At 38.9% G+C, this 26,112-nt stretch overlaps 1 protein-coding gene across 1 annotated transcript in view; it reads right to left on the reverse strand.

Moving 5' to 3' along the window:
- Pdzd8 (PDZ domain containing 8) overlaps positions 1-26,112 on the reverse strand; it is a 58,504-nt gene that overhangs the window by 2,941 nt on the left and 29,451 nt on the right. The window contains exons 3-4 of the mRNA XM_005352558.3: positions 21,467-21,569; positions 2,704-2,866 (exon numbers count right to left, since the gene is read on the reverse strand). Of these exons, the coding sequence (XP_005352615.1) occupies positions 2,704-2,866; positions 21,467-21,569 (266 nt within the window). The remainder of the gene's footprint in view (positions 1-2,703; positions 2,867-21,466; positions 21,570-26,112) is intronic.

Raw genomic sequence — 26,112 nt, forward strand, 5'->3', positions numbered from 1 at the left:
TCAAGGTAAACAAGTTGATTACAATGCACATTGTCCTGTCCTGACTCAAATCAACTTGCTACTGCCCTCTTAACCCCGTTCCTGGAGACAGCTGACTTCCATGTTCTCTGAGCTGTCAATCCCAACTAAGAGCTCTGGACCCTTGGCCTTTGGAGTTCTATCTTCCACTCCTGACCACTGGCCTCAGCTAGAGTCAGAAACAGCCTTGAACTGCAATGCCGCCTGACCTCTCTGCTCTGATGCCAGTGCTGCCAGGTTTTCCAGTGGAATTCTGAATTTCCGTGAGCTTCCTCATGGGATCTTCCTGACTCAGCTTAATAACTTGACTACTTTCATCCAAGAATACTATGACCTAGAAGTACGGCAGCTTGTCACATGCACAAATGAAGCATCACCTAATAAGTACACAAAAGTTTCACCCCAATCTCACTTCTTTACTTGTGCTGTGGGAAAACTTGCCCTCATCTCATCTTGGGTGCTTTGTGAAGGTGGTCACTATACCAAGGTTTGTTCATCTGGAATCTCAATTTTTCTTTCAGGATATTTCAAATACCTTCCAGGATATTTCAAACATGCTCAGAAATTTAGAAAGCAGCAAAATTAACTCTATTTTGAACCTAAACAAAGCATTTTGCCAATCTCATTCCTACTACTACTATCCTCCTATTATTAAAACTATTGTAAATTCAAATGAATTATAATTATTTAAGAAATACCAATTAACATAGGGCAAAGTTTATGACTTTTAAAAGAAATAAGAGTTACTAAAATATACTGTAGGACTTGAATTTGTGGGCAATGGTTAGGACAAGGAATGAATTTATTTACATGAGGAGGGGCACTAAAAACGGTTTCTATGGCACTAGAGAGATGGCTTCAGCAGTTAGGAGAGCTTCTCCTTCAGAGGACGGGGTTTGATTCCTAATAGCCACATTGTGGTTCATAACCTCTGTATCTCTCATTCCAGGAAAGATGACTCCTCCTATTGGCTTCTGCAGATGCTACATGCATCTGGTGCATGGATATACATGCACATAAAACATGCATACACATTAAATAAAAAATAAAGTTTTTTTCTGTTATGTTTGAAACTTTAGCAGCAAATGTGTATAATACCTGACTTTTCAATCAATAAAATTTGTACTTTTATGAATGTTGGATATCTTAAAAAGGTAATTTTTGCTTTTTCTTTCTAAATATTTATATGGCTTGGACTTTTTATTTTGGATAATAGGTGTTTGCTGCTTGTGCAATTAAAAACAGAACTTAAAAGGAACACTTAAAAGTTAAAGAAATAATTAAATAAAACTGTAGGTAAGCCCAAAACAGAATATGTATTAATGCAAAAGCATTTATATTGAACCATGGTTTTGCTGAAGGAGACAAACTTTTCATATTTATACAGACAGCTATGTAATGGATGAGTCTACTCTATGTCCTAAGTGTCCATGAGCCAGGAACACTAAAACAACCTGCAGGTGGTGGTGGTGCACGCCTTTACACCAGTATTTGGGAGGCAAAAGGTGTATCTCTGAGTTCAAAGTCAGCCTGGTATACAGAGCAACTTCCAGGACAGCCACTCAGGGTAGCCAGGGCTACACAGAGAAACCCCATCTTGAAAATCAAACAAAACAAAAAAGCAAAACACAAACCAAATAATCAAAAAGTAGGGCGAAATGCAGATTCTTAGACCCTACACCAAGTTTTCTGAATCAGAATGACTTCTAAATACTGGTGCTTGGTGACTGTGGTATGAAGGGTACTGTGCATGCCATGATCAGAGGGATTTCCACATGAAAATGCTTACTTCACTGACCTCCAGGTACGTAACTAAGTTGTTTTCATTATCTCAATGTCAAGATGGACTTGAATCAAAGAAGAGTTTCTCTACTATAACCAAGGATAACTACTTTTACTGGGACCCGCCCTACTTTATTGTCTTAGCCTGAAAGAACACAATATTCCTAAAAGAATAATTATATCCAGTTTTATGTGTTCAAAGCCTACAATATGTGGGCCAGGTACTATGAAGTCTGAAAAGGCCTGGATTATTCTGTGCTGCTGTGCACAGATGAGTTCTATTGTTAGGTATATACTCTCAGGCAAATAATTTGCCTCGATTTTTATTTTTATTATTTATAACAATCCAGCCTACAGGAAGGTATGCAGTATGCAGGTTACATATTTACCACAGATTTGGGATGGATTCTGAATACCAGCACACTAACAAACCACTGGCATTCGAGCCTCAGAACAGTATTGGATGTACCCTTCCTTTTCAGCAAGGAATATAATCTCTCTCCTACTAATTTTCTAGTCCTACAACAAGAAGTGAGTGCTGCTAATATCAGCATTTTAGAGTCACGGTGGTGACAGATGTACAGGAAGGGATAACTCGCTCTTCATTTCACATTCAATAGTAAGCACAGAGTAGAAGGAGGGAAGGGAGAGCAAACTAGACAAGTTCTAGTAAAGTGCTTTCCAGATAAATTATGTTAAAGACTTAGAGATTAGGACTAACCTGGCAAACATTTTACAAGTGCACTAAGGTATATTTTATAATTCTGTTTATAATGATGCTTTTCTGTTATAAAACTAGCAAATGCTTGTTTCAGATATAGGGAGAAGGAAGAGAGAAAAGCCCCCAACCTCTTTTGCAGTTTCTCTGTGCACATCACATCATACTTCACAGTGTGTAATTACCTCCAATTGCAATAAGCCGGTCTCCTCGCTGAAGATCTGCAATTGCAGCAGGTGAGTTTGGGGCCACGGTTTCAATTATGACATGCCCAGCATACCCATCAGTTGACTGAACAAGACGAAGTGTAAGTCCCACACTCTGTAAATTCCCTTTTATTAATTCAACCTTTGATAAAGGGTTAAAAAAAAAGAAAGAAAACATTAAGATAACAGTAAGAGAACATAGCAGTCAATCACAGTGTTTGAGACATGGTGACTATATTTACAGATAAATGAGAGTTGACACCTTCACTGTAACAGTATAAATTAGCACACTTCCAGATTATGATAACTTGAAAGTTGCCTATGCTCCGGTGTATGGCCTCATACCCATGTGCATGCAAACACCAGCTGGACCAAGTAGATTATCTTTAAAGGGAGGAGGTGGAACAGAAGATGATAATGAACATGAGAGGAACATGTTATGTGGTGGTCTGGGTGAAGAGCTATTGGCTGTGGAGGGAGAGAGTTATTTTTCTTTGGGTGTGTGGCCATCATTAGTAGTTTGCCCATGTACTTATGATAAGCAGTAATTGGACTCAGTGAGTTATTAAAAATTAAGAGGACAAGAAGTTGGTAGAGAGGATGTGTCGAGGAGGGTCTGAGAAAATTGGAGAAAGGAGTAAGGAGAGAACATGATCAAAATACCTGGTATACATGTATGCCATTCTCAAAGAATAAAAGTATATCAAAATACCTGGTATACATGTACGCCATTCTCAAAGAATAAAAGTATATCAAAATACCTGGTATACATGTATGCCATTCTCAAAGAATAAAAGTATATCAAAGAAAGAAGATATGAAGGTGGGAGAGGAAAGGAAGTATGAGAGACACTGGTCCTGGGGGAGGTGGGAGAGAGAATTTTGATTGAATATGATCAAAACATATACATCAAATATCAAAATATATACTTTCATGAAATTGCCAAACAATAAATAACACAATGAAATCCGTATATCTTTTTAAAGTAACTACACTTATAGTAAAACATTTGGAATAAACAACAACAACAACAAAATGCTCCTAATCATAGTCTCTAGAATTACTGTTAGAATTTGCATTTGCCTATACTTTAATACAAAATTGAGAACTGTGTCAAAATTGAGACATGGTGAATACAATCATATACTGCGAATATAATCCTGAATATTTATTTTCTCAAATTCAGTCGGAATCGTCTATGTCATTAGATGGGCTTTGGAACTCTTACTTTTTATGGTGTAGAACTGGACTTCTATTTTCAAGCAACAATGCATCAAAAATATTAAGGGTCTGGAGAGTAGGCTCGGCACTTAAGAGCCCTGGGTGTTATCCCAGAGAACCAGGGTTTAACTCCTAGCACTTTATGGTGGCCCACAACAGTATGTTAATTCCAGTTCCAGGAGACATGATGCCCCCTTCTGTCTTCCACAGACAATGCACATATGCGTTACACAGACATAGGTGTAGGCAAAACACCCATACACATCATAACATAAAATCTTTAAGGAAATTTAAAGCTGGGTGTGATGGCATACACATAATCACAGCTCTTGGAAGGCAGAGGCAGGCAGATCTCTGTGAGTTTGAGGCCAGCCTGGTCTATATAATGAGTTCCAAGACAGCCAGGGCTACACAGATAAACCATAGAAAGAAAAGAGAAAAAAGAAAAAGAAAAAAAAAAGGGAGGGAGAAAGGAGGTATTAAGAAAAACATTTCATATGTACTGACAGTGTACAGTGTACACAGACTTTCTTCCTTATCATTATTCCTTAAACAACACACTGCTGGATTTTCTATAAGGATGTAAAGGAAGAGAGTACAGATATGTTTTACTAATCTGATGAATGAGATGCAGTATTCTTTAGACAACATCTCTCAGTCATGCTTTTTAAGGATTTGTTTCTAAAATTCCTGCTAATATCCAAGGATATCTATTCTCTGTTTTTAGGGCTTTAATACATAAACTCTGCTTAGTTAGAAATTCACTTTTCCTAATTGGTGACTGGTAGTTGGTAAGATGGACCTTAATAGAAACTGTTCTTTAGTTTTTGTGTTGATAGGTTTTGCAAACTATTAGAGATTTGTTTATTTCTTGAGACAGGGTCTCTTGCAACACAAGCTGGGGTTCAAAGCATGTAGAGGCAGCAAGCCATGAACTCCTGGCTACCAATGTACAAACTTAGCTACTGGTAGTTCTTCATGAACATGCTTACCTAATCAAATGTTAATGTTACACTGATCCCAAACACAGATAAAGAAAAATCAAGAAAACAAAGCTATACAACAGTGTCTGTAATACTCAAATATGGATGAAACAATAAATCCATTTCAGTAATATAACAAAGTATAATAAATTTAAATGAGCTTCACTGTAGTAATTAGAGGTTAATAACCACTCAGGAATCAATTAGTTTACTACATCCATAAATATTTTAACAAATATAAAAGAAAACCCATTTAGTCCAACACTCATTCATAAGAACCCTTAGACAGCTAGAAACACAAGGGAACTTTCTAAACTTGATTATGAGAAACTACAAAAAATCCACAAACAACACAAAGCCCAAAGATGAGAGAATTAATGTTTCCTGCCTGATTAACAAAACATTTCTATTACTGAATCAATACTATACTAGAGGACTTTACATAACAAAGGAAAGGGGGGAATATGAGGCTTGGAAAGGAAGGGAAAAACCTGTCATATGTGTTAGGAATATTTCTTAACATGAGCTCTCTGCCAACGCCAAAAATCCCAATCAAGCCAAATCACAAGAAGCCGAACTAAAGAATATCCAGGTTTTAATGGGATTCCGGTGCTCTTGGGGGAGAAGTGTGCCTGGTTTTGGCAGGCCACTTTGGCCCTTCTCAGGGGCAGGGCCTCCAAAGATGGAGGCCTGAGACGGGGACTTACAATAAGCTGGTAGCAAGATCTTATAGATGGACAATCCTTTCAATATGTCAATTTTGGCTTAAGATACCTAACTCACAGAGCTATTTCAGATAAACCCTAGGTTTTTAATTTACTCCATTTATACTGGATTAAACCAGATAAAGTTAGAAAAAGTAAAAAGTCTACAAAAACACATTCTAAGTTTTTATTTTATTGCTATGAAAATAATTAGAATAAAATTCCAAATTTCTAAGGACTGATTCTTATTTATATGTGTGTGTATGCCTTAAAGACATCTAAATGTGGTTAACATACATGTTTAGTTACATATTATATATATAAAAGAGGCTGGAAGAGAGTTACAGTCATACTGTTCACTTTGTAAAGATGACCTGAGTTCAATCCCCAGAACTCCCCCCCCCCCCAAAAAAAAAACCCTGCGGCATGGTGGTGTGGCTGGTAATTCCAGTCCCACGGAGGTAGAGACAAGAGGATTACTGGGTTTTGCTGGCTGTCTAGCCTAACCTAATTGATGAATTCCAGCAGAGAAAAGGGAGGGAAAAGATAAATACAAATAAGGCAGCAAGGCAGTCAGCACCGCTAGAACATCTCGCTCTAAATCCCTTTGGATTGTGTTAATTTGCCTTTGCTTTTCTTAGAAAACTATGAAAACCTAGTTCCCTCACTGTCCCATCAGGACAGATGCGGGGGGAGGGGCAGTAATAAATGAGGCTACTACACCTCTGCCTTTTGACTAGTATGTTACATTCATGAAATTTGTCTGGAAAATTTCAGGTCAAACCCTTCAAGATCAAATTTTTTTTAAAATTTTATTTCATGGACATTGGTATGAGGGTTTCAGATCCCCTGAAACTGGAGTTACAGACAGTTGTGAGCCACCATGTGGTTGCTGGGAATTAAACTCAGGACCTCTGGAAGAGCAGCCAGTGCTCTTAACCGATGAGCCATCTCTCCAGCCCCTTCAAGATCAATTCTGTGATGAATATAAACTCCAGGACCTGAGATAATGAAGACCACAAGAACTCTATCTTTGTCAGAGAGTTGGCAGCATTAAAGCCAATAACTAAAGAGTGGTTCATTATTTTAGAGACTGACTAAGCTGTACTCCAAGAATGAAGTACAATGTGACACCAGACATGATGGGAGAGAGTCTTCTGGCTTGTGTCAATTTCATTGGTTAAATAAAGAGACTGCCTTGGCCCTTTAATAGGACATAAAATTAGGTAGGTGGAGTAAACAGAACAGAATGCTGGGAGAAAGAAGCTGAGTCAAGGAGTTGCCATGATTCTCCTACCGGACACAAACGCAGGTTAAGATCTTCCCTGGTAAGACACCTCGTGGTGTTACAGGGATATTAGAAATGGGTTAGATCGGTATGTAAGAGCTAGCCAATAAGAGGCTGGAACTAATGGGCCAGGCAGTGTTTAAAAGAATACAGTTTCCGTGTAATTATTTCGGGTATAAAGCTAGCCGTTCGGGTGGCTGGGTGGTGGGACACAGCCCCGCCGCTCCCTACTACAACATAGGTAATGTGGGATAAGAATTCAGGGGAGGAAATGACTGCCTTTGGGTGAAGTCTGGGGTATAGCAGGAGCTCCTCCCACTCCTTCAGCCAATAGCCGCTGAGATACCAGCCCATTGGGGTGTGGTCTCTCTCCCTTTAAAAAAGCGGCCACTTCCCTCTCCTCTCTCTCTTACTTCCTGCTCTGCTTCCGGCGACTAGACTCCCTTACTGATTGCGCAGAGGGCTGTTGTCTGGGATGGTGATCTGTTAGTTTTTTTCCCCTTTAAATAAATAACCATTCTATTAATCATAATTCCAAACTGGTGTGGGATTGCTTGTGACTTACGCCTTCGCCTTCACTGGGGAAGGCCTCACATGAGGTTATGGCATTTGGAATGGATAAGGCTATCATTTAGGGTTACAGTTTTGGCACTACTGGGGGGACAAGATGATGACAGAGGCACAATGGGTGATGTGGGAGTCCCCTCTGTGTGTTGCTTATATTGATTAATGAATAAAGAAACTGCTTTGGGCCTGTTGATAGGGCAAAACTTAGGTAGGCAGGGAAAACAAAACTGAATGCTGGGAAAAAGAAGGGTAGAGTTGGAGACACACCATGGATCTGCCAGAGACAGATGCTGGAAATTTTACCTGGTAAGCCACTGCCATGTGGTGATACATAGATTAATAGAAATGAGTTAAGTTAATATAAGAGTTAGCAAATAAGAAGGTAGAGGTAATGGGCCAAGCAGTGATTTAATGAATACAGTTTCTGTGTGGTTATTTCGGGGCTAAGCTAGCCGGGCGGCCAGGATGAACAAGCAGCCCCTCCTTACAACAAATGGGAAATTAAAATTGTCTAGAAGGTATCAATTGACTTAACCGAGACTGAAATCATGATTATAACAGAGCTGGCTTTACTAGAGAAAAGCTACAGCAATGCATGGACCCATCGAAGAATTCTACAGTTCTGTTGATCTAATAAGAGATCCTATAGTACATTATTATTCAATAAATATAAGGAATATACAAAGTCTGACTATTTACTCTAAGTATGTTTTTGAAATTTACTTAGAGGCTTTTTTTGAAAAAGAAGAAATGAAATTAATAGCATTAAATGTTCATTATATGCCATTGTATTATTTTCCATCCTCCCTGCCATCCTCCAATCCTGCACATGGCTGTAGTAGGCACAGCGATGCATGCCATACAGCACAGTTCTACTGGCTTGCCTTGATAGATGGTTTAGGGATACTAGCTTGTCCAAGCTAGACCAGCACTCCCACCTATATTTGCTTAGAAGTAGATCAGACCAACACCAAAATGATCCTTGAAGATTCATTATTTTGGATTTTTTTTAAGACAAAAACTAAGTGTTGCTTTTCATTAATTCCTCAGAATTATAACTCACTAAAAAGTAAGTAATAGTACTAATACACTTAACTCAGTCACTTCTAACTGAATCACGTTTCTTGTTTATCTTACACCTGTATACTCGGGGTGTAGGAAATGAACATGTGTAGTGGCATTTCAATTGTATTTAAATAAATAAAGACTGCTTGAAGATGGGAAAACAGTCCCACTGGTCAGCCTTATAGACCAGGTTATGGTAATACACACTTTTAATTCCAGTAGCCACAATAACACACACCTTTAATCCCAGTAGCCACAGTGACACACACTTTTAATCCCAGTGGTGCATGCCTTTAATCCCAGCCCTAGGAAGGAATATAAGATGGGGGCAGGCAGCTCTCTCACACACGGTCTCATTCTGAGAATACTGGAGGCAGGACCACCATTTCAGACTGAGGTCGAGGTTAAGAGCCAGTGGATGGCTGTTTTTACTTTTCTGATCTTCAGGTTGAATCCCAATTTCTGACCCTGAGCTTTTATTAACCATGCTTCAAACATGTGACTTGTACTACTGGAGATAGTAGATTCACAAATTATGGTTGTGACTTTTAAGGGCAGTGGATGATAAAACAAACAAAACAAAATCTACCCATCTAGATCTTCCAGCAGGCCTGTTGCTTCCTATTTGGATAGACAGAAGTGTTCCCAGCCTGGTGGCAATCTGTGCTCTGTAATCTGAGCAAACTGAACTGACAACTGGTATCCTGTGAAACAGTTACATTTCTAACACATTTGTCTGCCAACTATATAAATGTTTACCTTGCAAATCGTTAAATTTATGCAATATAGAAGTTGTTCTAGCTTTAGAAATCTTAAAAACATGTTCTTACTGCGTTTATTCACTGTATGTGTGTGGAGGAGGTACACATGTGGAAGGAGGTGGTTCTCTGTACCATGTAGGTTCTGGGATCAAACTTCGGTTGTCGGGTTTTAGTTACAGAGCCATCTTGTCAGTGCTAATTTTAGAAATCTCGACCTGTCAATTATAATTCATATCTTGGAAATAAATATTTAATATAATAATGATAACTGTCTAAGTCCCTGATACCCAGAATTAAATTGCCCATAGTTTTAAAGATCTATCATTACAGTTTAACCTATTCATAAATTTTTGTGAGGTGAAATTGCAGAAGTAAATTTTTATGTCCTTGTCTCAGTGATGCAATAATCTCTCCCCATCTCCGTCTACACAACCTCACATGCCACGGTGCTTAAATGGGTAGATCTGTATAGGGTAAGAATGAATTATAAATTATATTTTCTCACATGAACTATAGAGGTAAACATTTTCCTTACCAGAATGGTATTTACCTTTTTAGTGGTTAATGTTCAATGAATAGCTAAAAACCCACAAAAATTAGCTTACTCCCCTAAGCCCCAATAGTTATGGCAAATTGAAAAAAAAAATTCTGAAGGACAACTAAAATGTTACTTGGGATAGTTTTGTATTCAGCTGGGTTGAATTCTGGCTCTAAGTATTAGTTTCATGAAATTTGGAAAGTGATGTGTTGTTTTGTTGTTGCGCCCTCCCCCCTTCCATTTTGAGACAGGCTCTCACTGTATAGCCCTGGCTGTCCTAGAATCCACTGTTTAGACCAAGATGGCCTCAAACTCATAGGGATCCACCTGCTTCTGCCTCCAGTGCTGGGACTAAAATGCATGCATTGTCACGTCTGGCTTATGGGATTTATTTATAAAGAGACTATATTAGTTCATACTTTTCATAACAAAAAATTCCTGATGCAGAACATTTGTGAAGAAAAGAGGTTTACTTAGCTGTTCTGGAGGTTCACTGGTATGGTACCAGTCAGCTCTTGTGGGGACTGCATAATAAGTGGTCTCACTCACTACAATAGGAACAGTGTAAAAGAATGAGCACACAATAGAGCAGAAAGGTGATGTGGGGAGTCCCTCTGTATATGTGTTGCTTTTATTGGTTAATGAATAAAGTTGTTTCGGCCAATAGCTTAGCAGAGTAAAGCGAGGCAGGAAATCCGAACAAAGAGAGTAGGCAGAGTCAAAGAGACACTATGTAGCCACTAAGGGAGAAAGATTGCCAGAACATTACCTGTAAGCTACAGCCTCATTGCGATACACAGATTAATAGGAATGGGTTAATTTAAGATGTAAGAGCTAACTAAGAATACGCCTAAGCCATAACATAGTTATGTGTAATAGTAATTAACATAGTAATTAACATAGTTTCTGTGTGATTATTTGGGTCTGGGCAGCCAGGAAACAAAAGCACAGTTTCCATTTACAGGAAGCCAGAGTAATTCAGCTGGGCTCCTTTGTAACTGTTCTTTAGAAAGCATCAAGTATCCTATGAGAGCTACTTTAATTTCATTGAGAAAACTCTGTGACCCAAGGATGTGCCCTAAGGGTTCACTTCCTTAAAGATGCTAGCATCTTCTATATTGCCAAACTGGGGTCAAGCTTCTAACACATTAACCTTTAGGAGAAACAAATCATATCCAAGTCACAGTGAAGGGGCCACTATCTTGGTACATTGGGCTGTTGTTGTGATTCAATGAAACTGGGCATAAATGTCAAACACAAGCCAGATACCTACATAATCTTTCCTCAGAAAGACTTTCGGGGGGGGGGGTGAGGAACAGGCTTCTCCAAACAGAATGGCAGTTTGGCCATCAGGTAACTTAGCTTCTAAAGTAACTGGATGGTCAATTAGGACAGTATCCTTCAGTCACAAAGATACAACAAAGACACAGAAATGCACTGAGAACAGAAACATCCTCATATAAATATAAATGACCTAAGAGATCTAAGGAATAAAAATGGTCTTCTGCTTAGGTTCAAAAGGCTGCTAAAATAATTCCATCTAAATAATCAATACACTTAAGGTTTCCTCTTTTTAAATTTGATTAAAGCCTTATTAATGCTTTGACTTGAAACAAATTTAAACTTTATGCAACCATTCTAGTGAAATAAAATGCTAAGAAAAGTAGGTGAAGGCTGGGGTTGTTATGGAAACAACAGCATGGAATACTCATGTCCTTTGAAATTTTTGTCTGAGAGACAGCTCTAAATCTGAGTCACCAAATCAACCTTCACCTTTACATATTAACAGTATACTTGTGGGAAGTGATTCGTATACTACATCTGTGGGGAGACTTAGGGAAAGATATTTTTAAATATGGTTTTCTTAAAAAAAAACTTTTTATCTTGAAATCATTTCAGGAATAACAGAAAAGTTACAACTTTTTTCTATCTATTCTGAGCCATATTTCCTGACCAGTGTTTCATTACATTTGCCTTTCTCTTGCATATTTTTTTCCTGAATCATCTGACAGTAACGCACAGGCTACTTAAATAGTCCCTAACAAGGACATTCTCTCAAATAAGCCACCCTCCTTCTTTTAGTAAACCTGCTTATGTTAGAGTCACCATTTGGCTCTAGATTTTATTTTATGAATAGTTTACTGTGTGCATGTATGTGTACTATGTTCATGTCAGTTGCCCTTGTAGAGCAGAAGAGGGCTCAAGTTCGTAACTGGAAATCTGGAAGCAGAGTTGTGGACAGTTCTAAGCCACTATATAGTCCCAGCTGCTGAGAACTGAACCCAGATTCTCTCCAAGAACAGCTAACACTTTTAATCACTGAGTCATCTCTTCATCATCTTGGCTTTCTTATCTCAAAAAACAAAGAAAAAAGACCACTTTCTCTCAAGGCTCAAGAAAGTCTTTTCCTCACCTTGTTACAGGAAGATTTTGAAGGTATGGGGCAAAGGCCTTGGGCAGAAATGACTCCTCTTCTCTAGAAGTGATGAAGTAAAGTGTTTACCATCATAGAATTATAATGGAAGAATGTGGATTTGTGGAGATGATATAGCAGTGTGAAATGTCCTCTGAAGAAGCTGTATCTACAGTATATATCCTATAGATTGCTTGCTTGACCTGGACTTAACTAGAACATAATTATTGGGAGATGGAATGCTGCAGGTCCATAATCAAAATCTATGGATGTTACAAGCCCCTTTTCGCCAGCTGTCTTAATTTCTATATCTGGCCTAACATCCTCTTAGTTTATCAGTTTTAAGCTTCTCAGGATGTGTCTTAGTTAGGTTTAGCAGCACCCCATCAATCCAAATGCCAAGTATATTATAACATCTGAAATCTACACAAGAAATTTGTCCCCAACGTGTTGTGATTCACTTGCCTGATGTTTCTTATCAATGTAAATAGTATGTACACTAATTTATGACTTTCCTTTTTTGTTCTGTGACTGTAAAAGTTTTCTGTAACCGCTTCCATGATGGAATATATCATTCAGAGTAATGGAAATCCATGTTCCAGGTCATTCATAGTTGATCCAGAGCAACCTAGTCTCATACTTACATCAACAGTAGAACAGAAAGCCAGCTGTGGGCCACTGTGTGGGGTTTGCAGAATGCCTCTGATGTTTGCTAACTGGGCAGTATTTTCTCTCTGACCTAGTACATGTGGGTAGTAAGGTGGATACCACTTAATTGCATGAACCCTGGCAGTAGCTTTAATACATTCCTGAACCACCTATCACCCAGCTCTGCATCCAGCATCTGTGTATGACTCAGAAAGAGTCATCTGGTAAAAAAAAAAAAATTTTGTGGGAAGGTGCTACTGTGCTTTGAAAAGCATGTTAGTTCCGGAGTTGTTCTTGGCTCACCGTGCAGTAAAACATCTTAAGAAATAGATAAATAGATAAATACCTAAAAGTAAATGCTTTTACCTCTTTAGTTTTCTCAACAGCAATTTTTTGCATGTATTATTGTGTACATGTGTGCATATGTGCAGACCAGAGGTCATGTGTTTGTGTACATGTCTGTGTATGCGTAGGCCAGCGGTCAGCACCAGGTGTCTTCTGCTGTTCTTCATCTTCACCTTACTTCCCAAGATACCTGGATCTCAGTCACCTGTCCAGAGACAGGATGGCCAATGAGCTCTAGGAATCTGTCTGTCAACACGCCACCCCAAGTCCTTGTTGCTGACATTACAGATGCCTACCACCATTCTTGGCTCTTACACAGTGCTGTAGAGCAAACTCCGTTTTTTCATGCTTACCTGGCAAACACTTTACCCACTGAGCCATTTCCCAAGCCCTTTCAACAGCCCTTAAAAATTAAAGTAAAGGCCATGTGGTGGTGGCACACACCTTTATGTCAGCACTCAGGAGGCAGAGGCAGGCGGATCTCTATGAATTCGAGGCAGCCTGGTCTACAGAGTGCGTTCCAGGACAGGCTCCAAAATTACACAGAGAAACCCTGTCTCAAAAAACAAACAAACGAATAAATAAATTAGAGGTGGGGATGCAGATCACTGCTGGAATACTTGCTTAGCATGTTTAAGGCCCTGGGTTTTGATCCCTAGCACTGCTAAAATACAAAATAAATTTTAGTTTTAAACAACTACATTATGAAACTACCATTTTCCCTATCCTATATGAAAGAAGAGACTTAAAAAGAGGGCATGAAGTCCAAACAAAATGTTTAATTTGAAAGTTCACTGGAAGCTGAAACAATAGCACTGAAAATTAAACATCAAATCAAAAGAAAACTTCATTTCTGGACTGCCCTTTGTTTGGTCACTATCACTTCAAACCTAGGTTGTCCAGAATATCCGCTGTTTTCTATTTACCTCTTCATCTTTATGGCTACCTCTCTAAAACTCTTCCATTCTCAGAGATATCCAAAGCCATTTGATTCCATTTTTTTATCTCCATAATCACTAACTAGTTTAGCTGTCCATTCTCCTCTCCTATTTCAAGTCTTCCCCTTGCCTGATAACATCCTTGAATCTACTCAGCTCCAATATACTGCTGATGACCTGCTTCATGCCAGGAACTATGCCAGGCACAGATAAAAAAGCACCTGCCTCTCATGAGATTGTGAGAAGCATTATCAGTCTTATTTACAAAATAATAAAGTACTTGTAGATGAGCCGAGACAAATTTAGACCCTGACATGGCTATGCTGCCAAAGGGAGGCCTGGTTAAGACTCAACTCCCACACTTAGTCTCCCTTAAAGAGAGACTCTGATGACCGCTTTTGTTAAAAAAAACAAAAACAAAAACTTCATAGTCTCTATGTTTCCCAGGCGCTCCCTAAAGCTTTTATTCTTGAAAGTTTTCATTTATCACCTCTTTAACACACTATTTGCTAGTTCCCCCAAAGAAGCGACTTTCCCTCAGTAGCAGTGCAGTTCTTTGCACTGAAACTCTGACATACTCTGAGCTGCTAGAGTGACATACAATGCACAGGAATGCTGGTCTATTTCTCTTGACAAAAAGGATCATAAAATGAATTATACCTAATAGTGTTACTTCCTCCTCATTTTTAGTGTCTTAGATTAGCTTGATTTAAGTAAACAATATTTTAACATAAATTCTTACTCCTTGACCGAATTTCATAATCATATCAGAGTGTAGAAAGCTGAGATAGAGAATTTTGTCCCTTATTTTTAACTAAGATGAACTTTTTAAGAGTGAAAATATTATGGAGGGTTTACTATTTATTAGAGCCAAAAGACATTTAACTTATGTAAGAAGCCAATTATAAAATGTTACATATGGTTAAAATTTCAGCAACTCCCCACTGTATTCTCAAATGTTATCGAGCTGAACTAAACCAAAGTTTTCATAAAAGACTGACATTTTCAAAAAAGCTTTATTTGCTTTAATCTTTCTTTTCCTTTTGATAAGATTAAGACTGCAAATGGCAAATGGTTAAATAGGCACACCAAAATTCCACCTGCCAGGCATGTGGTCTTAAGTAAACACACCAAAATGCCAAGTCCTAGGCATCTGGCCTAATGTATTCAGAAGTCTGTCTGTCTCAGCTCAAATGTTCTCACTTAAAATTTCAGTTTTTCAGAGTCCTTTTAAATTCTCTGTAGGCATTGTCAATAGTGTGTAGACAGATCTGGAAATGTAGATTTTTATTCATTATTATCCAACAAGGCTTCTGCAAGTCTCCAAAACTAAAAAGGAAGTGAAGACAGTTCAATGTTAAATCACACCAAGTTACTTATTTCAGCAATGCTGAATACACTCATGAGGTGTTCTTTTGATGCTTTTAGTACTGCCAGAAAGAAAACACTACATCACTAGGTACTACATTTGTAAGATTTGCACATGTTAAAAACAGCTCTTCCCAAAAGCAATATTGAGCAGTAAATCTCATTTGGTAGAATTCCTCATCCTAAAGATTTTTATTTGCTTAACAGAGATGGGAAATATTCAGGGAAGAAGAAAGATCAAAGTATGACTAAAAGTCATCCTGAAACCCTAAAGGTCTGGAAGAAAAACTACTAAGGGTACTCAGAGGTTCCTGTCCAGAGAGCTACATTTAGTCTTCCCAGAATAGTTACTGAATATGCAGAACAAAACCAATCAAGGCACTTAATGAAAATTATCATACAAATATAACTATAACACTCCAGCAGTGACAAGTATTTAGCAAACAGGTTTGTGCTAGTAGGATATGATGACACTGGTACAGAGGGAAAGTTCTGAAATACTGGAAAGTGAGGGCAATCTATAAAGGGGAATGATTAGTTGGTAAGAGAAGAACTGAGCTCCAAACAAGATAACAGAATAAAACTCAGATACCAGCAAAAGAGGTCACTATCAACCTTAGACTGAAGAACAGAGGTAAGGAGTAATATTAGGGATTGAGCATCAAGTAGAACCTGGAATGGTGGTACTGTGAGAAGCATGGGCCAAAGAAGATAACCCAGTTGCCAGACAGGCTCAAGGTTAGAGGAAGAACACCCTCGTCTCTCTGGTTCACTCTCATTCACCCATCATCTACAGTTAAAAGCTACTGACATTGAAAACTTGAAATAACAGCTGTCTGGGGTCAGCCCTTTCCATGAATGAACCAGGACAAAAGTCCAGGAATTCAACAACAGCAAGCAAGCTAAGGCCTGGCTGGCACAAGCAGACTTCTGAAGACTATAAATGTGTATGGAAAAACAAGTGTCACACAATTTAGGAAGGGTGCACAATTATTAGAGATGTACTGCACAGGATGACGCCAGTAAGAAGGACTGAAGCCAGCATGACTGAAGATGAGAATGGAAGAAGAGAGGGCAAGACTAGGCTAGACAGGTCATCTTCTTGGCAATATCAAGGAGTTAGTCCTTATCTTTAAGGAATCATACAAGGGCTTTGATCAGGCAATGGGACACAATAATTTCTGTCAATTAGATCTTAAAGATCATAAATCAGCCTTCTCTTTCCTTCCAGAACTTTCACTCACTGAATTGTAAACAGTATAAGAAACATATTAATATTTGTATATCAGCATGTGTGTAGCTTGCAGTGACAAAGACTTCTTAACTCTCTATTAGCATTAATTATCAGTGGCATGAGATTTCTCTTCATAGTTTCACAGACTGAGTTCCCTACTCAGTAGTACCTGGATTTACTACTCACCTCACTATCCTTTCCATTGATAACACTAGTTTCTCCCCATATATTTATCTTTACATAGTTATTTCATGGGGTTAGTTGTGGCAGGAATAGTAACAACATCAAGATTAGCATACAAAAGAAGTCAGCTGGCAGAGGATAGGAAACATACAAGTGATGTGGGAGTGATTTCTTATTAATAAAGAAACTGCCTAGGCCCCTTGATAGGCCAACCCTTAGGTGGGTGGAGTAAACAGAACAGAATGCTGGGAGAAAGAAGCTAAGTCAGTGGGTCGCCATGATTCTCCCACTCCAGACAGATGCAGGTTAAGATCTTCCCTGGTAAGCCAGCTCGTGGGCTACACAGATGAATAGAAATGGGTTAGGTCAATATGTAAGAACTAGCCAATAAGAGGCTGGAACTAATGGGGCCAGGCAGTGTTTAAAAGAATACCGTTTCCATGTAATTATTTCAGGGCATAAGCTAGCCATGTGGGTGGCTGGGTGCTGGGGACACAGCCCCGCCGCTCCTACTACAACATGCAAGAAACAGAGTACCATGAAAACAGCCTAAGACGTACAAATGCTAGAGAAGACGGGGTTGGTGAACTTCTACAAAGGGCCTAGCCCTGTTAACCCAATGCTTTTGGGTATATGCCTTTTTCTAGCTCATTAGCAGCACTCACTTCTTGAATGCCTTCCCTACACCCTCTATTTCTGTTTACTTTTTTAAAAAAAAAAGTCATCAAATAGTCAAACAGGTTTGTTTTCTTGTGAGTTAGCTACCTAAAAACCATTCACAATTCTATTCTTCAGTTGGTAAAAGAGCTTACCATGATATACAGAGGATCTGAATCTGACCCCAATATCCACATTAAAAGCAAGCAAGCAAACAAACCCCTATGGGAGAATGCTCTTGTGCACTGTAAAGATTTGTCACTTGTATTGGTTTAATAAAATGCTGACTGGCCAGTAGCCAGGCAGGAAGTATAAGCAGGGTGACCAGACAAGAAGAATTCTGGGAAGAGAAAAGGCAGAGATGCAGTTGTCATCCAGAAGTAGAGGAAGCAAGATGAGAAAGCCTTACTGAGAAAAGGTAGTAAGCCACGTGGCTAAACATAGATAAAAATTATGAGAGAATTATGGGTTAATTTAAGTAGTAAGAGTTAATTAGTAATAAGCCTGAGAAATAGGCCAAACAGTTTATAATTACTATAAGCCTCTGTGTTTATTTGGGACTGAATGGCTGTGGGACCAGGCAGGACAGAAATTTCCATCTACAAACAAGAAGACGGGATGTGTTGGCACACACTTGTAATCCCAGTGCTGGGGAGGCAGTGACAGGTAGATTCCCTGGAGCTCACTACTCAATGAGCAACCAGTTTAGCCTACTCAGTGAGCTCCAGGCCAGTGAAAGATCCCACTTGAAAAAATGAAGGTGGACATCCCTAGAAGAACAAGAGGTCAGCCTCTGGTCTCTACCAACACTCGCATGCACACATACCCCCCCCCCCACAGGTTTCCCATACTATATGACTTAGTTCTGCCAATGTGCTGTTAGATGAAAATACCTGGACATAGTGTCTAAAAAAGCATTTAAGGAGGAGATGCAGGTAAAGTACTTGTTGAAAAAGCAGGAGGACTTGAGTTTGCCCAGAACCTGCATAAAGCAGGTGTAGCACCAAACTCCTGTAATCTCATGAGATGAGAGACAGGGACAGAAGAACCCCCAGAAGCTCATAGGCGGTTACTCTAGCACATGCAGCAGTGGTGAGAGGGGGGGATGGGTAGTATGACATCCCAAACTGCCCTGTACTCTGTGGCACACATATGCCTGGACTACCAGTTATGCTCACTCGAGTGTGCACTCTCTTCTCTCCTCCCCGACACACCCCAAAACAAAATAAAAACTATAATGTCACATTGCCTGATGCCTATCACTGATCTGCCTTGGACTTCATTATTTTTCTTGCAAAATGAATACTTAGGAGTACATCAGACATCATACAATCACGGAAACAAGACTTCATACTAAGGATGACAGCCAGAATCCTTGGTTACAGTATTGTAAAGCTCTAAAACCTCAAAAGCACATTAAACTCTGGAAGAGACAAGTGGAGCAGACTTGTAATCCCAGCTTCCAGAAGGCTGAAGCAGGAGGACAAGTTTAAGCCCAGCCTTAAACAGATGTTATCACAAAATAAAAACTTAGAGGGTAGAAGGTAAGCTCAGCATCTGTGACACCCTGGGTTGAATCCCCAGTGCTAGGGCAAGGGAGGTGGGTGATTTCCTTTGATGCTGCATATTCACTGCAACTAATGATCAAATTTACTGAATAAATTTCAACAGTAAAAACGTACTTAAACTTGAAAATTGTATTTATACATAGGTAGACCATTAAATGATTTAGCATATCTGTTTTTTGATGTGAGATTTAATATTCAAATTTCCAATATGTCACAAAGTATCAAAGTCTATTCCTAATGTTTTATATTGCCTTGGAAAATAGTAATTTGCCTTCTTAAAATTATTAAATACACAGAACTTCAGTTTATTGGTTGCAGATACTATTGTTGACATTTTCAGTACCTGGTATAATTAGTAACCAAAAATTTTTTCTTGAAAACTACCTATGACATATGCTAAGGCCTAAAATAATGATTCAAAATTAAAAGTCTTACTAACCTTTGCTGTAAAATATTATAGCTGTCTAATCTCATATCTTTGAAAATAAAATAAAGGAAATTGAAAATGCCAGCAGCAATGGCAAGTTATGAGCAACTCAAAGTCAAAATTTAACCAGACAAAATAATAATGCTTTCTCATACAGTTATTTATTTCAGCACAAATTCTAAAACTGGTTATTTCATTCCTTGGAGAAGCTACTTTAAATTTATTAAAAATGAAAACTTAAAGTTGGGGCAGGAATAATGACCAGAAAGAGAGGGAGGGAGACAGATATATATATAGGAGAGAGAGAGAGAGAGAGAGAGAGAGAGAGAGAGAGGGGCGCCTCATAGTTGCCTGGCTTGTTAGTATAGCTAAAACATGAATGCCAGGTTCAGTTAGATTCCCTGTCTCAAAACAGGGTAAGGTAGGTGACAGAGAAAGATAATTTATAGGGAGCTCTGGCCTACATGCCTACACACACACACCCACACACACCTACACCTATACACACACACCTACACCTATACACACACACCTACACCTATACACACACACCTACACCTATACACACACACACCTACACACCCCCACACACCTACACACACACCTACACACACAGCTACACACACACAGCTACACACACCTACACACACACCTACAAACACACACCCACACACACCTACACACACACCCACACACACCTACACACACAGCTACACACACAGCTACACACACAGCTACACACACCTACACACACAGCTACACACACCTACACACACAGCTACACACACACACCTACACACACACACACACTTGTAGTCTTCTATTCTAGCACATTCACAGTCTTCAACAACTCTTACAACTTTCTCAATCCAGCACCCAACCTCCTTTGCTAGCTTAATTCCATTTCTATTTCCCACTCAGGTCAAAATTATTCCATTCTTTCCAAGGACATTGTATCCCACCCACTTTTAAATTTAAGGGTGCTCCCAACAGTAAGATCTAAAGAGCATCACTTTCGAAATCCTGCTTCTTGGAGCAGTCGTCAAGCTCTGGCGACAGCCAGCTTCACCTTCCTGGTTTACTGGCAGCTCCTCCTCTACCGTCTCACACTCTAGCTGACACCAGTCCCACAGGAACAGTACCTCCTTGTCTTCCGCTGCTTCTGCAGCATTAGAAACAGTGCCCAGCACAGAGCAACACCGTTCATAAAATGCTGCTGAGTTAATAAATGAACTCACAAGCCTTCTGAGGCATTCAGTAAATCTACTTCATTCTGGGGCTGGGGCAATAGCTCAGTCAGTAAAGTGTTTGCCTCTGCAGCATGAGGACTCCAAGGTAGATGTCCAAGAACCCATGTTTGTTTGGTTTTTGTTTTGTTTAATTTTTTTAAATCAAGCCTGGTCACATGAAAGAGGAAAAGATAGGTGGATTTCTGAGCTCACTGGTCAGCCAACCTAACCTACTTGGTGAACTTCAGGCCAGTGTGAGACCTTGTCTGAAAAAAAAACAAAGGTAGATGCATCTAAGGAATTCCATGGAGCTCTGGCTTCTTACATGTGAATTCACATGTACACCTACACAATACACAAATTACAACCTCTGATTCTTTACCTGAAAAAGCACTAACATTTTTAAAAGAAAGCTGAACAGATTGCTCGTTCAGTCTGCCCGATCCAGCTCCAGGTGATCTACTTCACTCGTGACGGTGCTGCTGGTCACTGTTCCGACAACACCTGTCTGCTTACGAGCAACAGCAACTCTAAGAACGAGGAAGCACTAAGAAAGGCATGCTCACGGAATAAATCTTACACGAATGCAAAGCTACCCATTTTACCGTCTTAATAGAACTCCTTTGTTTTTCTTCCCAAACACCACTGCTCAACTCAAGTGTGCAATGAACATTTGCTTCTCTGTCATAGGATCCAAAAATGAACAACCTGCAGAAAAAGACAGAACAGGCAGGGTACTGTACCAGTCATATGCAATAAATATCTCCTTTCTCATAATCACAAGGAGAAGCAATGTATTAGTCTATTACTATTTTAATAACAATAACAAAAAAAGAAACATTTGTTACACCCTCTAGTGGAAAAGCCAAGAAAGTAAGGCTCAAGTTAGAGGTTTCCCAGGCAGCTGGTGTTCGATGTTTTAAACAAACAGAACCATGTAATCATGAGGTAAAACAATTAGCCAGATATCTCTATGTTACAGTATGCAAGACAGAGACTTTCAAGAAAGACTTTTGGATTTAAAAGTGAAACAATTTGGAGAGTGATGCATACAGTACATATCATTTCTGTAAAATTTAATATGCAGAAGGGCACTACAATTGAGTATTTGCACGCATATTGATTTTACCACCAAATGTGACCCTAGTTAAATAATTTGCTTTCCCAATCTCTTTCCCTCTCTGGAAATTTTAGAATAAAAATAGGATTACTTATTTTTCTGGAAGAACTATTTTTAAAATTAACAGACAATATACATAAAGCATACTTAGTTTTTTAACACATAAAGTACTTAACATAGGGCTAAACAAACAATAAGTGCTCAATATTTGTTACTTCTTCCCTTTAAAAAAATGGTGGTCCTTGGACTTCCCACAGGGCAGGGAACCCTGATTATTTTTTGGGCTGACAAGGGAGGGGGACTTGATCGGGGGAGGGGGAGAGAAATGGGAGGCGGTGGCGGGGAGGAGGCAGAAATCTTTAATAAATAAAAAAAAAACAACTTAAAAAATGGTTATCAATGTTTTGCCTGCATGTCTTTCTGTATTTCATGTGCATGCCTGCTGCCAAGAGGGAGTAAGAGCCTCCAGAAGAAGAGTGACAGACAGTTGTGGGTGCTGAGAATCAAACCAGGGCCCTCTGGAAGATGAACCAGTGATCTTAATCACTGAGCCATCTCTTCAGACTCTTTCCCTATCTTGAAAACAACAGCCACAGAATAAAGAAAACACCTAGCCATGCTTAATATTCAGTTATAAAGACACAGCTCTAATTCTGAGATGACATAAAACTTTTATTACTGGATTAAAACAAGGGTATTATCCATAAGTCTAACTTCTATAATATGCACCCTCATAGTCAGATTGTAACCTGCCAGCTTGTCTCTGGAATGAGCTTATGAATAGCTTTAGCATTTACCAGCATTTTTGCCATTACTCTATTACTTTATCACTATGTAAAGAGCACAGGCAGGAATGAATAACAAAAGAAAAGTGGAAAAACACACCATGGACATTTGAGAAAATTGTGTCCTAAGTTTGGAGGCACTGGGCAAGCTCACCAGATCACAGTCATATCTCACGAACTGGGTTCATAAACTGAGAATCCCAAATAATTTTTGACAGTGGGGGACAAAGTTCCTAAATATAAATATTAAAGAATCTTTTAAAAAGACTTTAAACTTAGTGCCTAATAAACTATTACCAAAAAGAAGACAGGTCAAACACATCAAGAAATTCCTAACTTTATAAAATGGCTGACTTTTTAGAATAATCACAATTTTCATTCACTGGAGCTCTGCTGCCACCATCTGTTCAGAGAGTGAACTGCCTCTGGCTTTTCCAGCAAGCAGAGCTCCAGGCTCTAGACAGATGTGCTAATGGTCAGGAGTCACGAACCAGAGAGTGGAGCTCTTAGGATCATAAGCTATTTTACACTTTTTCATAGTGAATTCAAAATGTTTTAAAAATAACATAACAGCAAAAAAATTTAACTCAAAGTAGTCACATTATTAAATGTGAGATATAAAAAAATTACAAAACTCAAAAGAAAAACAAAATTTTGCCCTAGACTACATACACTATGCTTTATTATGACACAAAGTGTAAGTATCAAAATAAAAGAAAAAGACATAAAATTAGATTCACAAAAGGCTGGTATCTAGCTCAGTGGCAGAGCACTGCCTAAAACAGGTACAAGGTCGTGAAATAGGTCCTAACACAGAAATAAAACAACAAAACCTATTGTGAATTATTTTTATAATTCTAAGGGTACCATCACATAAATGAGACAATTCCCAGAACAGGAGCAAATATTTTCAAATGAATTTGATAAAGATCAAGTATTTAGGAGGAAAAAAGTTACAACATAACAATAAAAACTAAAATAACACAATTTAAGCACAGGCAAGAGAGGGGCTCAGTAATTAACCCCTTGCTGCCCTCTTGAAAGAACACCTGGATCTGGTCCCAGCACCTACATCTTACAACTATTTGTAATCCTGCTGTCCTCTTGAAAGAATACCTGGGTCTGGTTCCCAGCACCTACATCTTACAACTATTTGTAACTCCAACTTCAAAGCATCAAACCCTCCCTGGCCTCCACGAACGCTGCATGCACATGGCACACTTGTTATAAGCCAGGAGAATAATGCAACTCAAACCATTTCAAGCAGACTAGAGTAGCTATAATCTTTAAAAAGAACTGTTTTTTAAGAGGCGTTGGTGGGGTTATGGAGAAACCTGGATCTTCATATCTATTTAAATGTAAAATGGTACAGTCACTTTGAAGAAAAGTTTGTCAGTTGCTTAAAAAATTAACATATGACTTAGAAATTCTACTCCAAAGAAATATTATATGACAACAAAATAAGTACTAGAGCACTCTGCAATACGGATACAATGAAAGGTTGCTAAGTCAAAGTAACCATTCAAAAATGAACACATAGTTTCATTCACACTAAATTTTTAGAATAAGAAAACTTATAGACAAAACCCAGAATCATTACAGGAAGCCATGGTTCTGGACTGAGTTCCTCTATTAAGACCCCAAAGCACAAACTACTAAACCAAAATGAAGTCACTCCTGTTCAATGTCAATCATCTAAGCTAGAGAAATGGCTCCAGGAGTAGTTGCTTGAATTTGAGTTTAGACTCTCATCACTTACATGAAGAGTCAGGGATGGTGGCATGTGCCTCTATCACCAGTGCAGGGGTAGGAAGGGGAGACAGGCAGAACCTGGGGTTCACTGGTTCTCCGTGAAATATAGGAGGAGCTCCAGGTTGAATGACAGAAGTCTCAAAAACTAAGTGTTGAGTGATAAAGACACCCGACATCCACCCTACTCCATCCTACACACTTTACACAATGCCACATGATCAAATTGAAACTTTAAGTGAATGGATCCCTGAACAGGCCAATTTCAAATTCCAAAACAGATTTCAGCTGAGCTCTTTGGCTTTAACCTTGAATAAATGGAAAGAGGGAGGGAGGGAGGGAGGGAGGGAAGGAGGGAGGGAAAGAAGGAGGAAAGGAAGGAAGGAAGGAAGGAAGGAAGGAAGGAGGAACTAGAGAAGTGGTTCAGGGGTTCCAAGCACTTACTTTTCTTCAAGAGGCCCAAGTTCATTTTCCAGCACACACATCAGGTAACTCCAACTCCAGAACATCTGACACTCTTTTTGTGCCTACATGGAACACCCACACCCACTCTCACACACACATAAAAAAGAAAAAAAAAACTTAAAATAAAAAGTAACCTGATGTTAACTGAGGAGCTTTGCTCACTATTGTTTTTCTGTTCCAATTTTACAAAACCCACTGTTGAGCTAGTGTCGAGTGTGCATGCTCATGCACTTTACAGATTGGGGGTTATGAATCAGGGGTCTCTAACTCCATTTAGCACACTTTTGCTTTCTGACCAGGGTAAAACTAGAAGAGAATGAAGCTCGACTGCACAAAGGCATGAGGTTATGAGCGTGCACAAGGTGAGCTTCTGAAGATGAATGGAAGCTACATTAAGAGACTGACCGTACACTTTAGATGATGCGTGCTACCTGGATTGCATATCACGGACCCAGGATGGGTCTGAGCTAGGTCCTCAGCATATGCCTTAGCGTCGTATAGTTTGGTATTCTTTTGAGACTCAACAGTGGAAGTTGTTTCTGACTCTTTTTGCCTGCACTTAGAACTCTTTTCCTCCTACTGGGTTGAGGGTTTGGGCCCAGTCTTACTAGAGCTTGTTAGGCCATGTTCAGTGGATAGCCCTGGGAGGCGTGCTTTTTTTTTTTTTTTATCGGAAAGGGAACAGTGGATCTGGGGGAGAGAGGGTGGAAAGAAGGAGTGGAGAGAAACTATGGTTAGGATGTAATATATAAAAGAACAAAAGTCTTTTTTTTAAATAAAAAAGATGTTTTAAAGAAAAAATAATGGGTAATCATACCAATAGATAATTACTTTTCTGAGACAGGATAATAAAATTTGTCAAGTACTATTATGTTCCATTATAATATTGAGACAAGATAAATTTCAATAAAATATAAAGTGATTATCTGACATAGATGTAAAAGGCTGTATTAAAAGTATAGAACAAAATAAATGCCAAATGAAAATCATTAAAATGTTAAAAGATATTATCATAAGTGTTTAGCATCATTCTTTTTTTTTAAATATTTATTTATTTATTATGTATACAATAGTCTGTCTGTGTGTATGTCTGCAGGCCAGAAGAGGGCACCAGACCTCATTCCAGATGGTT

Source organism: Microtus ochrogaster, chromosome 8 (genome assembly GCF_000317375.1).
Source record: "Microtus ochrogaster isolate Prairie Vole_2 chromosome 8, MicOch1.0, whole genome shotgun sequence".
In the NCBI taxonomy this organism is placed as follows: domain Eukaryota; kingdom Metazoa; phylum Chordata; class Mammalia; order Rodentia; family Cricetidae; genus Microtus; species Microtus ochrogaster.